This window comes from Prosopis cineraria, unplaced genomic scaffold, assembly GCF_029017545.1.
Source record: "Prosopis cineraria cultivar Desert tree isolate PC_DT_omini unplaced genomic scaffold, ASM2901754v1 PC3, whole genome shotgun sequence".
NCBI classification, from domain to species: domain Eukaryota; kingdom Viridiplantae; phylum Streptophyta; class Magnoliopsida; order Fabales; family Fabaceae; genus Prosopis; species Prosopis cineraria.
The window spans coordinates 46517311-46534495 of record NW_026555334.1 but is presented as its reverse complement, the minus strand read 5'-3'; the positions used below and the strand labels follow the sequence as shown (position 1 = coordinate 46534495).

At 32.9% G+C, this 17185-nt stretch overlaps 1 protein-coding gene across 1 annotated transcript; it reads right to left on the bottom strand.

The window, feature by feature from the left end:
* Nucleotides 1–1369: 1369 nt before the first annotated feature.
* Nucleotides 1370–5478, bottom strand: LOC129304716 (formin-like protein 11). Its single transcript, XM_054944476.1, has 4 exons — nt 3175–5478; nt 2899–3089; nt 2322–2557; nt 1370–2225 (listed from the first exon to the last, which is right to left on the bottom strand). Exons 1-4 carry the CDS (start codon nt 4800–4802, stop codon nt 1500–1502), a joined length of 2781 nt encoding a protein of 926 aa, XP_054800451.1. The 5' UTR covers nt 4803–5478; the 3' UTR covers nt 1370–1499.
* Between the last annotated feature and the right edge of the window lie 11707 nt (nt 5479–17185).

The following is a 17185-nucleotide window of genomic DNA, read 5'->3' as shown; positions in this document are numbered from 1 at the left end:
TTCTTCTTGAACTAATATTAAAAATGAAGGCAAAAAGATTGGAAAGATTAATACTTTGTGGACCTCACAAGTATGAAAATAAATGGTGTTTGGTCAAAATTAAAAGAAAGGTATTGGATGGTTCTTTTTTTTTTATAGCAGAGGCTACCCAATATTCCTCAAAAAATAATTTGTAGCTAAATTTGCATCTTTATCATTCTGACATGTTTTGCCACATGTCATTGTAGGCCTCACATAACGTCTGTCAGCTAAAGTTAACGGCGGGCTATTGGATGTTCTATTTTTGAAAGTTCGTGATTTATTTTATATCTAATAGTTTAAACTATCAAATGCTCCTCAAAAAATAGTATATAGTTAAATTTATTACTTTGCCCAAAAATATAAGTGGAATTTTCGTGAAAATAAACAAATTTAAATTTAAATTATAAGAATAAGAGTAGGAGATAGTATTACTGACAGTCCTACAAGATTGCAAAATATTAAGGGCTCATTTGTTACGCAACATTCAATGGTTGGTACCGGGATAAGGTCAAAGCAATCCCACCTTTCACATATTTGTTATGAGGCATTCACCAATACTTGGGATTACTCAATCCTACTTAGGTGAGAATGCTGAAACTCACTACTTCCTAGTATTGATTAGTCCCACTAAAATTAATCTTAGGTTGATTACTTTCGTACCAAAATGCCCCCATCTCTCGTCTCTTCCTCATCTCTCTCCCTCTGCCTTTCACTTAAGCATCTTCATCTCACCTCTCACCCTCTGCCTTCCTCTCAATCACGTGCCGACCCTGATGCTAGCCTCTCCTCTGCTGACGCCACCTAAAAAATCAAGATTAAAGATGAGATCTAGAGGAGATCGAAATGAGATATGACCCCTCCTCCACAAATGCCATGGGTTTCTTCCTTGAGGAGGTGACAAGGAAGAGAGAAGAGATGCGATGCAAGTCATTCTTGCCAACATCATCATCGCAAGTCATCTCCCTCAAGATGTCCCCATCATTTCTACATCTCATCTCTCTCTAAATCACAAGTCATCTCCCTTGAGGATGCGACTTTAGTCATTATTTGATCTAGTTCAAGTTGTTGTTGTGTGTATGAGATTGAGAATGCCTAGATTCTAGCTTGTGGCTGAACTTGTGAAAACGAAACACTTTCTTAAAGTCCCAAATCTAAGTTTAAGACTGCATTTTTTTTCCAGTAAGGGTCATTATTGTCTCTTGACAATTTTTGATTGATTAGAGGATAAAATTATTACAAATATTTCCTCTAAATATTACTCCTTACCAAACCTACTTTTAAAACTTCAATCCCAACTCTAATCCCTATACTAGTATCAATCCCAATCTCAATCCATTTTAATTGAGACTTATGTATCAAACAGGGCCTTAGAATGAGAGGTTCAAATAATCCAAAAACTCCAACAAAATCAAAATAAAGTTACACTCAATTTGTCGATAATTTGATCCTGTGAACATACCATACACTCTAATTCTAATCTACCTGAATGGAGCCAGGGGATTTGGGGTGCGGGGTGCTTGGGACCTTCTCAGTTCTTTACATACATTATCCAACATGCCCATAAAGTCTCTTACAATCACAAATATCCGAAGTGGGCTTGCGTCTTCTTTGCTCACATCCCCATGAAAATACTCCGTGATTTCCTTCACACGAGCTAGCACTCTATCTTCATCGCCTTGCAGGACCCTCAGATTTCTCTCCGCATAATTTAGAAAAGCCTTCATCGAATTCACAAAGTTCTCACTCTTTTCATCCGTCTGTAACTCTTGTACCAGATATTGCAACTTAGCCATTCCGTCTTTGAGGTTCGAGGCAGACCTAGCAAGAACGTCCAAGTCGATTGTTGCTGTCTTCTTTACGTTGTATAACTCGGTACTCAGGCCAGAAACAAGTTCCAATCCCATTCTTCTGTAATCATCTTCCTTCTCTTCTTCTGTCCTGTTCTTATTTTTCTGGCTGATTTTCCCCATGATGCTATCCGAAACTCTGATTCCTTCTGATCGAACAATCTCCTGAACAACAAAATGGAGTAACGTGGTTTTCCCATCAGTTCCCTTGACATCAGCTAGCTTGAGAAGGGCATCGAGCTTGAATGCTCGGGCACCTCCCCTTATTGTCCCAACGTTCATACGGTTTCCTGTTTTCAGCACAGCTTCAAGCAATTTCAAGAAGAGCCTACTTGATCTTAGTTCCTTGCACGCCTCCTGTTTGGATAAAAGCCGAAGAGAGAAATAGAAAGTCAGCAACCTTTAATGAGAAAAGTTTAATTTGAAGTTTGACTTGATAATTTTAATAATTACCTCAAGCATTGAAAAAGAGTTCCTGAGGTGGACAATCTCGTCCTCAAAGGTTTCTCTGTAAAGCATGGCTTCAACACGTTGAAAGGCAAAGGGTATGCTCAGCATTGCTCTCACAAACTTTTCCGCGGATCCCAAATCATTGACCTCTCCTTTATAATTCGAGAGCTTATCCTCTTCTTCCTTAGTGGGTACCATCTTGACCAGTGCCTCTAGTTGTTGTAAAGTGAGGCCCTTACCTGTTTTTTAATCAGTTGATGAGATCTTCAATTTCAGAAGCATTAATTTCATGATTGCCATCAGTAAATGTTGTAAATCCACATGCGTGCTATTATGATTTCAAAAGTGGGTGAGGTGATTTACTTATTAGTCAGATGATTCAGACCATTGCTGATTATTGTATAATATTAAGCGCCATATCCTTCAACTCCCAGCATGGAGCAAATTATCACTTTATTACTTGCGCACCCCATTGCTGGCAGAGACTTGAAGATTTTGGAATTTGGAACTTATAAAGAAAAGAACTTCTTTTATTATGGCAAATGATTACAGTTTAGTAACAGTGCGCTAGCATTATTACCTTGTATTAGAGTTTCACATACTTGTTCAGCCGTCACATTGAGAGCTTTTGAGAGAATTGTTATGTTCTGCAGCCTCTTTGGCTCGAGAAGATGTTTGCTTGGAGAAGGGGTTTTGCTTTTTGTCTCATCGTTCTTCATTGAATTGTGCAAATTGTAGCCAAAAAGTGACTCGATCATTTCCTCATCAAACCTGGTTCAAATTCATTATTCGATGAAACTGAGGATTAAAAGAAAAAAAAATAACAATTACCGTTATTAACGAATGAAGAACTTACTCAAACGAGCTTGATCGCAGCTTGTCCCAAACCATTGTGCGATCTGGGGCAGCTCTAACTTTGTCCCAGTGAAGTGGTTTGAGTTTCGGTAAGGGGGCTCCATCTTTTCCCAGAGGTGTAAACTGGGGAAGCTGGGACGGCGGAGGAGGTGGAGTTTTCACATTGTTGTTATTGCCTTTGAAGGGCGGTGGTGGAGGAATGGTAGGTGGGGATCTTGCAGGGTGAGATTGAGGAGCAGAAGGCGACTCATTTTCTCCACTTCGATTCAGTGCTGAGTCAGAATCCGAGTTCTTTGAAGATGAACGTGGAGAGCCGTAGGGAATTCTAGACGAAGAAGTGAGAGAATGCAAAGAAAACAAGGACACGTGTAGAGTCGGGGGTGGCGGCGGCGGGGGTGGCGTGGAGGCTTGTGGACACTGTGAACAAACTTCAATCTTTTGCTCTTCCTGCTTTGTAATGCACGGTGATGGAGGAGATTCTAACTTCGAAGTTGAAGTTTGGCGCGAATGAGGAATTTCCTTTGTCAATGGAATTGGCGAACTGATAGGATTAGACTGAGTTGCTCGAGGCGACGGAGACACTGTCTCAGTCACACTGCCCGCTGAAGCATCGGAAAGTCTAACATTCGACGAGTGGGAATCGGCGAAGGAATGAAAACTTTCAGTCTCTGATGAATGGCGTTCCATGGTAACAATTTTATCTCCACCATCATCAGATTCGGGTTCATGTTTCCCCGATTCGGCGTCCTCCTGAACAGATAGAATTTCCTTTGTGGAAGAACTGCTGGCATTATCATATCCTGAGCTAATCATTTCTTGATTTAATTCCATCTTCTCGTAAATTGCACATTTTGGGATGGAGCTATGATCTGAGCTTGTATTTACTGTTTCGCAAGTTTGTTTCAAGCTGCAAGTGTGTCGCTCTACATCCTCGCCCAAAGAATTCAGGTAAAACGGATCTAGGGCAGTGTTCAGACCCACCTGACTGGACGAGTTTTCATAAGTACCTCCGCTTCCACCGTTCTTGCTACAGAGCGGCATTGTCCTTTTGGGTTTCCTTGCATGCTTTCTGCATTTTCTGAAAAACCAGATAAGCCCGAGAGCGCAAATCACTGTAGCAACCCCTGCAGACACAAGAGCACCTACTAGTATTGCCTGAATTCTGCCTCTATCTTTATGTTGCAACTTGTGAGCGGGCGGATTAAAATGGGAACGATGTCGTGGAGGAAAGGGATGAGCATATACGTGCGGTAACGGAAGATTAGATGGAGAAGGCGATGGAGATGGAGATGGAGCCTCGAGATCAATGTTAGGCGAAGGAGAAGGCGATGGAGAGAGAAAGCCAGAATCGCCATTGGACGGCCTTCTGGCGTGGACACTGTTGAGTCCGAGCAAAACTCTGAACTTTTCCATTATCAGGGGCCCCTTCTCATCATTCTCATCTTGTCCAGAGACTTTCTTGATCTGGTTGTCATTTTCTTGTCCATTCTCAGACAGGACGTGGATGTGGAAGTTTCCTGCTGGGTGGAACAGAGTATCCAAAGACAAAATGCGAGTTCTTTGAAAAGATAGGAGCATCAAGAGGAGGAGGATGAAAATGGAGCTTAGCGCCTTAGAAGCAGAACCCATTTTTGGTGCAAACAAAAGTCATCAAGACATGAATGCAAATTTTGTGTTTATGAAATCTGCTTTCCCTTTTGTTGCATCGGATTTTCAAGGGAGGTGCTGGCAGCCGGTTGTGTGAGGAAGATCCAGAACAGTGTCTTTAATGCTACTCCAAGGAACCCCTGAACTTGGCAGTTGTAGTTTTGCAGGGCCTTCTTTACTTCTTTTTTTTTTTGTTTGACGAGAGGGCCTTCTTTACTTCACCTGCTTCAAAATTCCTTCTCTCTCTCTTTCCCTGCAAAAACACTGTTTAATGCGTAATACAGTTTTGGAAAAATATTTCCCTCCTCCTGCTTCGCTGCTTGATTTGTTTCCTTTGTCTTTTATGCGTTTTTTGGCCATTTGTCAGATAAAAAGTTAGGCTCCTTCTCGGCTTCTCCCGCCCAACGTGATCAAATAGACAATTACCCCAACGCACACTGTTCCTTTTAGTGTTGGGTTGAGGATTCAAAAGCTTTTGTTACATAAGATTTGAGTCGTGGTCTTTGCGGTTGAATATTGCACTTATGGAAGCTAAAAGTGATATAACATTGCTCTAGGCCAAGAGAGGAGTGAGTGGGCCCCTTTTTGTTAGGGCCTTCCCAACCATCGACTGGTGATTGTACAGAGAAATCTCCAACCCCACAATGATGAAAGAAAGATGGAGACGGAGAGGGAACAAACAGTCCATCCCCTTCTCATGTGACCTTGTTTGGCAGTGCAACTGAAAAAGTGTGGCATTAACATATATTAATCAGAGGCAGCTGCAGAATCTTGATTGTGTCATTATGAAGGGCTAAAAAGGTTTTAGTCTTTTTCCAACATTTGGTTAAAAGGTTTTACTTTCTATTGCTTGTTCTTTCGTTGTCTTGTGGTCCGAAATATGGCATCCATGATTTGGTAAGAATGATGTTGAATTTTGGCCCTTGGGGGAAAGGCTGTGTCCCTTCTCCAGTGTCCACACCTATGACCTAACCCACCCGAACACGCTCTCACGCGCCTTAAGTAAAGACACGGAAAAGCGGCTTGGTCGCATTCGCATTACTTATTTCATGAGCTTAGATTCCTTAACTGAGTCCATTAATTTAAGAAAAACAAAAGTGACGTGTCCTTCCTTCTTTTGGCAAGGGATTAATTCCCTCCACCAATTTCATGATGTATATTCTTTAACCATGCACATTATTTCATGCTTTAGACCGAAGGAGCCTCGGGTTGTGAAGTGTTCCACAAAGAGTTCGTTTGCTTTTCCTCCATTTTACGTTGAGAAATTAAAATTTAACTTTTAAAAAGTTAAAAATTATTTAGTTAGAAAATACATTCAACTAGTAATTGAAAATAAATTTTTAAAACGTAATTATTTAAAATTTTTAAAAAGTGAATTTAAAAAGTAGGATGTTATTTAACCATACTACCCCAAGTTTAATCTCTTATTCTTTTATTTAAAAAATAATTAATTCATTAAAATATAATTATTATTTTAATAATAATAATTAAGTATCAATTTTTTTAGTATTAGGAATTGAGTAATTAATTATATTAATTTTTAACATTAATGCACAATAAAAATTACAAATCTTTATTACATCTTTTAAAATTATAAATTAAAAAATACAAATAATTAGAGATCAAATTTTTAGCATTATAAATCACAATTTATGTTATTTAAAATATTTATTATATTTTTTAAATATTTTAAATATATTATATTTGTATAATAAAAATTATAAATCATTATAAATTAATATCTTTTTTGATAATTGTACATTCAAAAGGACATTTTACTATCACAAACTAAATAATTTTTAATGTATTAAACTGACTTTTAAAAAAATATATTTAAATATAAATTTCGTTATAACAACTGACTTTTACTAAGTTAATTTTTATCAAATGGACTTTTACCAAATAAACTTTTGACAAACTAAAAATTAAACGCACATAAAATTTAATTTATGAATACCATGATCCATTTTAAATTCGATATATTTGCGTGTAAAAATTAATTATTTAATCCTCATAATTTTAATTAAATTATAATTTAATTTTTAAAGTTTAACTCATTGTAAATTAGTTATTATAATTTTGACTTGATTATAACTCAATATCTAAACTTTAACATTTATAATTTAATACTTGCTGTTTTAACAATTTAAATATTAATCTTTATATTTTAAAAAAATTACAGAAATTAAAATTATGTTAAAATTTAAGACTAAATTTTAAATTATTAAACACTTTTAATTTTTATAAAAAAATTATTTTAAATTTTTATAATTTTATTTTTTAAAGTATGAGGCCAATATAAAAATGGTTAAAAATATAAGAATCAAGTTATAAGAGTCGAAGCTTATAAATTAAGTTACAAGTGAGTTAAAATTATAAAAATAAATTTATAATAAATTAAAATTTAGGAATTGAATTATAATTAAATTAAAATTATAAATATTAAATGATTAATTTTTCATACATACACGCATTAATGGAACCCATTGATTGAAGTTGAAAACAATAACTGATGGGCTAAATCGTGTTTTGGTTAGCCGCGTCTGACAAGGAACTGGGACAAATCCGAAGCCGAGCAAAAAGTATTCGGTTTGTTAGATTCATTTTCTCTTGTTATTATTTTCGGACAGATCACTACTTCATTCATTATGAGATGAATAAAGGGGATTGAATCAAGAGCTATGGGGAGGTGAAGATTTCAAATATAATATTATATAACGTTGCTACCTGTGTGAAGGCATTATCAAAAACAATAAGGGAGATTGAATTAAGAGATTCTCCCAAAATTTTAATTATTATCCAAACATAGCAGTTAAGCTTTTAAAAATTTTAAAAGGCTTCAATTTTTATTGAAACGAGAAACTAATCAAAATTAATGTATACTCTAACTCTTTAAAAGCTTTACTGTTCATTAACAACAGCTATCATAATATTCATTAACTCTTAGTGATTATAAAGAATATCAAAAAACTCATCATGATAGACTAGAAAGTTGACTTTAATCATATTTATAAAAAAAAAAAGTCAACATATGTGTGGATTTTTTAACCCACAAGATATTTCATATAGATTTTGATATTTTTATCTTTTAGAACTCACCCCGATTGTATAAGTATAAGAATTCATGAGTAGATCTTAATTTATTTTACATAATTTTCAGTGGTCTTATATTTAAAAAAATGAAATTATTGAGGAAGTGATGATAAAGAATGTGGTATGCGTACGTGGAGGGCAAGTAGGACAAGGAACAAGGGGACGAGACTTGAGAAAAAGTTAAAGAATCCAATGCGATGTTTTTCTGAATAAGATGGAACGGTATGCGTAAACAAAATGCATGTTGTGTACTGTGCACACTTATAAGGTCTCAATAGCATGATCGGTCTCGAATTTTGTGAGTACGAGCTCATTACTCGATTTACAAATGCTTAATAAACAGTGGACCCAGTTTCACAACTTTGGCATCAGGGTACTATACTATTATTGTTCATTCACTGAACTCTTTTTTTTTTAAATTGTTTTGGCATTTGGCGATTCTCAGTCAGCACGCTTATTGGGCTTTCCATGCTTTTTCTGGTGTGGACTCAGGACTTGGCACTGGACATGGGCCTTAAGCGTTACCGATTCATGAGGACTGGACGGACTCGCCCAAATGAATACTTGCTCCGTATCCATTAAGAAAGGTTTTCTCCTCACTCGATGTCAGCTGGACTCGTGTGGAAGACTGGAAGCAATGCCCGAGCCACTTGTGGCTGAGGGGCCTCGGAAAAAATGACATATATAAAGCATGGGATTTTATATTTTGTAATTTACATTTTTTTTATACTTTATGCTTTCTTATTATAATATTTTAAATTTTAAACTCATTTTAATTTAACTTTTTAACTCAAATTAATTCATTTTTTTTTACTCAAAGCCCAGTAAATATTAGTCCCTAATTTAACTGTACTTAAACACTAATATTATTTATTAATTCTTTAAAAAACAGAAAAAAAATCTATTTTCACTAACCCATAAATGCATTGTTCTTGTTCTAAATACAAGTCAAGGACTTGTTAAAAAAAAAAAAGACAATGGATAATGAAGATTTAAAACTCAAAAGCTAACTGGTTGAGTACTTTTTGTTGGCTTATTGCATTTGTATATCTATAATTGAAAGTTGAATTAAAAAATAAAGAGAGGTAGTTGATTTGAGGGAGAAAGAAAGGTTTTTTGTGTATCGAAGATTCTAGCTTTGCCGCTACGTGGAAGGATCATTATCCTTGACACCAACGTGACAATCAAACATTGACATTAAAGGAGAGGTGATTGTGTATCTTATGAGAGATTAATTGACTCTGGAAATCACAGTTGTTATCTTCAACTTGGCACTTTCGTCCACCTTGGTTTTTGGTTATTTTTTCCATACATCTAGGCTATAGGCACGGGGTGCTAGTTTTTAAAATAATGCAATTTGATTATAAATCCTTAGACATTTGTTATGAATACTGCTGGCTAATAAATATGCTACTCACTCATGAACGGTGGGATTTCTTGAAGTCCTCTTATATTGCACGAAACGAGTTGCACTATTAATAAATTGTGAACCGCGCGCAAATATTAATATTGTCATGTATTTTATATTATTTTTATGGCAGACAGTTAAGGGAAAAAAAAATCGTTGATCATGTTAGTCTTGAATCCACAAACACGTATCGCGTTATGTTGAATTATTATTTTTATATGAATAAAAAGCCGATCAAAAGCTGAACTCCTAAGATTGAAAAGTAGCATGACAGAAAATTAGAGGGTTGAAAAATGAATATGAGTGTGTGTAGTTTCACTACTTTCCATCATGAAGGCGACCGGCGGAGTTGAAGACCCACATGAGATTTTTGAAAAAGATCGAGTTAAATACAGCTGTTATCCTCTTCCTTACATATTGACCCCAAACAAACATGTATGAGACACGCTGACGTTTGGCTTATGGCTTCTTTCGAGTCTCAAGTCTTGACACGGTTTTAATACCATACCCCACCGTGCCCCGTACGGCGTCGTTTTCACTCATCGAAGTTCCTCTCTCCCCTCGGGTTCATTTTCCTTTCCTCTTCTTGTCTTTTTCCTGAATGGGATGATCACCCAACAAGTCTGATCATTCCATTTGTATGATGAGAGTCAGTGAAAAGAGGGGAACCTGAGGTTGGAGATGAAGTATGAACTCACGTACGAAAGATGTGTGTGTACCTAACATGTTCCATCTTCCATTGAACTTAGACATTACATGTCCAAGCTGACATATAACACCAAGCTAGTCGCCAATCATTCACCCACTTTTGACCACTTCCCATTCTTATGCGCTTTGTGTGTTAGGAGAACGTAGACTAAAATTGGTGGTTTCAGTGAAAAGTGAAAACTAATAGCCTGCGTTGCCTATTATTGAATCGTGGGTGGAATTTTTCTTCTTCGTCGGATCAACATTTTCCTCGTCCTCCTTAAATAAATTAACCCTCCCTGACTAATCTATTCGAAATCTCGCAAAAAAGACGCCGAGAATGTCAACACGAATCTTGACTTTTCTCCCTTGTAAAGATTACCCACAACCATCAGTTGCTGGTGCAATTCGATCTCACGGGAACGGACTATTTAGAAACAAATTACATACAAATTGTCTAAATCACTTAGAAGAAAGGCCCGCTAGTGTGCTGGACGTTAAGTGCATCAAGTATTTTTCACAGACAATTTAGAATTTAGAACATGCCACTAGCCACCGTTTGAAAGTTGACATCAATATATCAATTGTGCATAGACCATTCGGAGCAAGCCTTTGATTAATTACATGGAATTTATGAATTGATGAGTTGTCGGATTATCTTTATCTAACCACGTGTTCACATGCACGGGTTATGGCAAGTGTCCTGAAATCTCTCGTCATCTGTATTGAGTCGCGTCACAGCTTAATCTCATGATAAATTATCAATCCTTATTGCATGTCAATATCACCCCCATAGAAGAAAATCTAATATTTAAAGTGATTTATCTAACGAAATTGAATTTAATAAAAAAGATTAATTCCTCACAACATAGTAGATTACAGTTTGAATTGTTGTTGAGAACTATACCCATGTTTAGTATCTTATGATTTCTTGAATATGATTATTTTCAATAGAAAAATATTTGTGAGAAACCATAAATTATACAACAAATATTCAGAATGATTTCATGAAAAAACTGCTTTATTTTTTCTTTTCTAATTTCTGGTTTAAACAAGGGCTTCTTATTTTCAAATAAAAAGTGAGGGGAATGAACGAAAGTGGGTGGGTGTGCGGAGGATATTGTCGTGATGTTATATTTCAGCACCGATTTGAACTTAGCACAACCACGTATTTTGTCAATAATGATATGATCGATATTCATGGAGGGGGAAAATATGCTTTAGATGACGTCTAAATGTCAATTTATCATCCACTTATTGAATAACAGAGATAATGCATGCCATATTCATCACAACGTTCAATTATTTTGCACAAAACATCTTTAATTTCTAGTCTTCGAATAATATGAAAATGGATTTCAGTTGCGTGAGGAACAATCAGATAATCGTCCACGAGCTGTTTCGATCCACTAAGAATTCACTCATTCAGACACAAACGGCCCATTTTTTTCTGCGCCAATTTACCATTGAAATAATGCGGTTATTATGTTAGTTGACACGTGGCAGTCCCGAATTTCAATTGTAATATTTGCGTTTGAAAAGCAACAAACATGAGTATAAATAAAAGCAACAAATACGTAGAACATTGCATATTTAAAACATATTTTATCAGCCATATCCCTCATTTAATAGATTTTAAAATATTATGACAATAATAAATACTCTCTTCATTTAAAACTGTAAAGCATTTTTAGTTGAATTTTACCTTTTAATAAAGTAGTCACCTACTTTTAAACTAATCCTATCTTTTTATATTTACTCTTATTAAATATCCTAAAATAAATATAAAGTCATTATTAATAGGAGCACTTTAAAAAAAACAATGATTACATCTCAAAAGATTAAAATTATTTTATATTTTTAAATATCCAACCTCTTAAAAAATGCTTTATATTTTTGAATGGAAGGAGTAGTAAATTATTTTATAAAACATGAAATGTCTTATTAAATAAAGTTTAAAATTCTGACAAGACACGGAATATGACTCCATGTCGATAATGGATCCCTCACCCCTTCAAGTTCGATCGTTTGGATCCCGTCTCTGGGAGTGGAAGCGTGCGGCGATAGCATATGCTGGCGGTCTGGTTGCAATGGTGGCAAGGGTGTGGCGTCTGCGACGATGGATTTAAATTTGGTTCAATATCTTCCCTCTATCTTCATGTTTGGATCTCTGCCCCTTCCTCTTGAGATAGTTGTCTGACTGAAATTTCTTACATTTCCCATTTTTATATATAAAATCTATCTAATTTTATATTTATAATGATTTAATGATCTACGGATTTCTTATGTTATTTGCCATTTCATTTTTTGCTTTCAGCCAAGCTGTAATCTATATCTCACTGACAACGGAGGCTGTTGGATTGAGACATTGAAGCCATCAGAATCACTGTCCGAAGCATATTTCTCACGCACCTTTGTTTTACTGGGGAAGAAGATGAATCTTTGATAGAGTGTAAAGCAATCAACAATCAGGATTAATTATCATTTGCGCTTAATGGGCTTTGATTTGCCATGTGGATTTTATTAATGAACTAGCTAGTCAACGACAAATTTGTCATGTAAGCTAATATGATGTAATTTTTGTACTGTAAATGGTATAGTACTACTAGTACTAAATTCAACTCACATGTGCGCGTGTTTATTTTTGTCATACTCTAGCTGGTTATTTTTTAGATATGGCACAAGAAATAGGCTCAACAACTCCCACAAAGTACTAAAAACTGTGAATAAACTTCTCCTAATTAAATTATTATACCCATAAGAATTTACTTTAAACTTTCAATCACTTAGAAAAATGGAAAATTCACAGTGAAGGACCGTATTTTATTTACAAATAAGATTAAATGGTGCTAAATTCATGTTGTAGGATCAAAGAACCAAAATACAATTAAATTTTAGTGTAAAAAGATAAAATTATTTCTCATTTTTTTCAAATAAAAAATCTTCTCATTGTCATCAACCACCGAAGCTCCAGCGGGCTGTCCGACTCAATGATCAAGGAGGGAGACAAATTAATTTTTTTTTTTTTTTTAAAGATGGCCAACAAGAGGGATTTGAAGGCACATCCTCTTAAAGACAAAAAAGATAGGTAGTCACTGAGTTAGCAATTCTTTTTAATTATAGAATACAAATCTTTACACACACATATAAGCATATAACTTTGTTTTTACTTTTTAAGTTAATATTTATCAAGAGCTCAATGATTACTTATCAATTTACATATAACTACTTATTAAACTACTAATGTGGCTTATTAAAACTTTAATATGCACTTGTTTTTATTACTAAGAATGATGAGTCCTCATTAATAATTTAACAAATAATTATTTGTGAAATGACAAGTCTTATTATTAACTTTAAAATTTATCTTGATAATTTGATAAGCAAATTTTAGTAAAATAACAAGTTCATACAAGCTTTTGGTGATAAAAATAAGTAAACATTTATAAAAATACTCCTTATTAAATTTCTTTAACAAGTCCCATTGATAATTTAATAAGTAACCATTTGTGAAATGACAAGTTTCTTTACTGACTTTTAAAATTTCTCTTGATAACTTGATAAGTAAATTTTAGCAAAATAATAAGTTCACATAAGCTTTTAACATATAAAATTTTAGCAATTAAAACAAGCAAATATTTATAAAAATTACTTCATATTAAATTTTTAATAAGTTTCATTAATAGTTTAACAAGTTGTCATTTATAAAATAACAAGTAACCATTAAATTCATGGTAAATATTGGCATAGAAAGTTAAAACAAAGTTAAATATATATATATATATATATATAAAGATTTACATTATATAATTGAAAAGAATTATTAACTTAGTGGCTAACTATCCTTTTGATTGTGAGGAGATTTGTTCTTTTTAAAAAGAATGAAGAGCAGTTTTGTGTTTTCACATTAAAATTTAATTATATTCCAGTACTTTAATCTTGCAACATAAATTTAGAACCATTTTGTCATTTTCTATAAATAAAATGCTTCAAAGGTCTTTCACTATGATTTTCCCTAAAAAAATTTCTACCACACACCAAATTTAGTTTGTACGTACCTTAGCTGGTTGTGTGTAAATTACTATGCTGTTGTTTTTCTTTTGATCTCTGTTTTAATTTCTGCTTCTGCTTCTTTTTGTTCTTGCTTTTCTTTTTTTTTTTTTTTGCACACGAGCATTTGATTTTCTCCCAGAGTTCCTGTCCCAGACGGGCCGATGGTTTCCAAAATTAAAGCCGGTGAATCATGTCAAGTATATTAATTTGTAACGTAAGAGTATTATTATAAATATTAATAGGGAAATTCCAGCACTTGTAGTCGTACAACCAAGCCACGTTTAATGTTTCGCGGTTCCAAAAGACACCAGTAAATTAAAATATTAAAATGCATTATAATTAATTTCTTTTGTCCTTTTGCACTAATTAGTTGGATCTTAATCATATAAATGAAATACTGGATAAGATTGCGAAGCCATCGATCCACTCCTTTGACCCGTATCCTAACGTTCTAGACAACCAAAACCACATGTTGATAAAGTAAGCTACACCGTTTCCGAATTCTAATTGGTATTAAAAAAAGGGTTCAATTTTTGTTGCTGAACTGTTCGTTAAGGGCACCCAATCCCTGAATTATTGATTGGAATAACTTTATCCTTAAAATAATAAAAATAGAAAAATTTCCAACACTAACCATTATAAAATGCCAGCTGGGACTCCAACATTAACGGTTGGAGAATTAACGATAATGACCAAAATATTCTGTTATAATTGTATTAAAAGCAAAATTATTTCAATTAATAATTTAAAATACCAGATATTTTTAAAGAATACTTTAAGAATAAAAATATATTTTTTTCAAAAAATATGCCAATGTTTATTTTCGATTGCCCTTGCAATTATAAAAAATAAATTATGAATCATGTATTTTACACAACTTCATAACCTATAACTAGCATGATTTTTAAAATATATTTTATAATTTACATTATATGCTAATATTATTAAGGACAAATACAATCATGAGTCCATATAGTTTTATTAGATTTTAATTTTAATTTTTGTAATTTTTGTTTAATGTTTTCAATCCTCATAAAAATCAAAAATATTGAAATTATAAGGATTCATGTAACAAATGTTACACAATGTTATTAAAATTATAAAAATTAAAAAAATTATAAAAATTACAAGCAAAACAGATAAAATTATAGGGCTCGATAACTATAATTTTTCTATTATTAATTATTGATCCATTGACATAAACTAACGTGCATGGTTTCGGGCCAAGAAAAAAACAAAATGAAAAGAAAACTCATTGACATGGTTACGATAACTGGTCTTCAAACTACCCGATCACGCAAAACATCTGATATGTTCAACTAAAAAAAATCTTACAATTTAAATTGAAGAATATATATTTCAATATATTAGATTTATTATTAATTATTAACATGTTTGTGTTAACTAGATTTTATGAGTGTTTTAAAAATTAGATTAAACCAGTCAATTCAACTAGTTAAACTAGAAACTAACTCTTAATTCAGTTCAGTTGATCCCTCAAAACCTTTTACAAAGGAACTGATTAATGATTGAAAAAAAAACCAATCAAAACCGTACTGAATTAATTAAAAATTTGAGAAATTAATTTAAAAATTAATCATAACAAAAGATAATCAAGAATAATTAATATTAATTATGTATTCATCCATAATAGATCACTTTATCATGCATTTGTTAATATTTTTTAAAAAATATAAATATTTACATGTATTTCTTATTTAATTATGATATATAAATTAATATATACTAATTTAATATTAATTAATTCGATCATGATTGAATTAATGAATTGTAAAATAATGACTAATCCAATCCAATGATCCGTTTGGTTTTTAAATCCTTTGGACATAATGGGATTGGTCCATGTGTGTGCATTAATTATCAACAGATCCCTAAAATTGATTTGTTACTGATACGCTGTGCAAAAAGGAGGAATCCCGAGATAAGTTATAAAATTATCAATTTGATCTATAAATATTACAGGAGAACTTGTAAATTAACACACAATTAAAAAAATTCACACAAATCCTCCTCCAACGCTTGTAAGTTGAACTGTAAAATTTATAACTTATCTCATTTATATTTTGTACCCAAGTTTTTTTTTCCCGAAAGATATGACAGTAATAACTTTTAAAAGACATATTAGTTTTTTTTTTTTCTGGCTGAGACTTCTCTAAAAGTTTTCCTCAGAATATTTAGAAACTATTTTAATTTCGATTGTTTATATGTTGGAATTATTTTAGTTAGAATTACAATTTGCAGGATGTGTTTGAATTTCAGTTGTAGAAAATAAATTATGAAAAAATTGATTAACAGATGATGATGTTGTTTTGATAATTTTTTTAAAATTAAAAGCTTGTTTGGCAACTAATTTTAAGAATAATTTTTTAAAATAAAAAAATTTATTTGATAACATATTTTTAAAAAGTATTCTAAAAAAATAAACAAATGAAAACATCTTTTAGATATTTTGAGATTATTATTTTAAAAAATAAAAAATGTAAAAAAATTTTGTTTTCATTATTTTTATATTTAAAACACATTCTACAAAATAATAATGTTTAGAATAATAAAATAAAAATAATTTTAAAAAAGTCCTAATTTTATAAAATTGAGCATCAAATGGAGTTTGAGAAAATTAAAAGTGTTTAATTTGTTTTTGTAAAATAGAGTTTGAGAAATAAAATGAAGCTTAGGAAAGTTAGGAATGTTTTGAGGACTTTTTTTAAAACTATGGTTAAGGACTATATAATTGATGCTAGAAAGTGTCCAATCAGCATAATAGTCAGCCTTTAAATTTTTTTTTTTTAAAACATGGTCATCGAATTTTCTGGTTTTTCTTTAGAAAGAGAGTGAAGGTAAATGAAAAATTGAAAATTCAGAGCATGGTGTTTCTCGGAAAGACGGGGATGAATTTGAAGCGAAGAAAGAAGCAGCACCCCAACTACTCTCCCCGTCCACAGCAAACGAACACGCATTATTAAAACAAATCACATATCAAAACCGCATGCCCGCCCCTGGATTACCCTCCCCTTTTTTCTGACTTGTCCTCTTTATCCACATTCTTTTACTCCCTTTTCAACTCGCTTCCCATTCTCTATCTATAAATATATATCAACTCTCG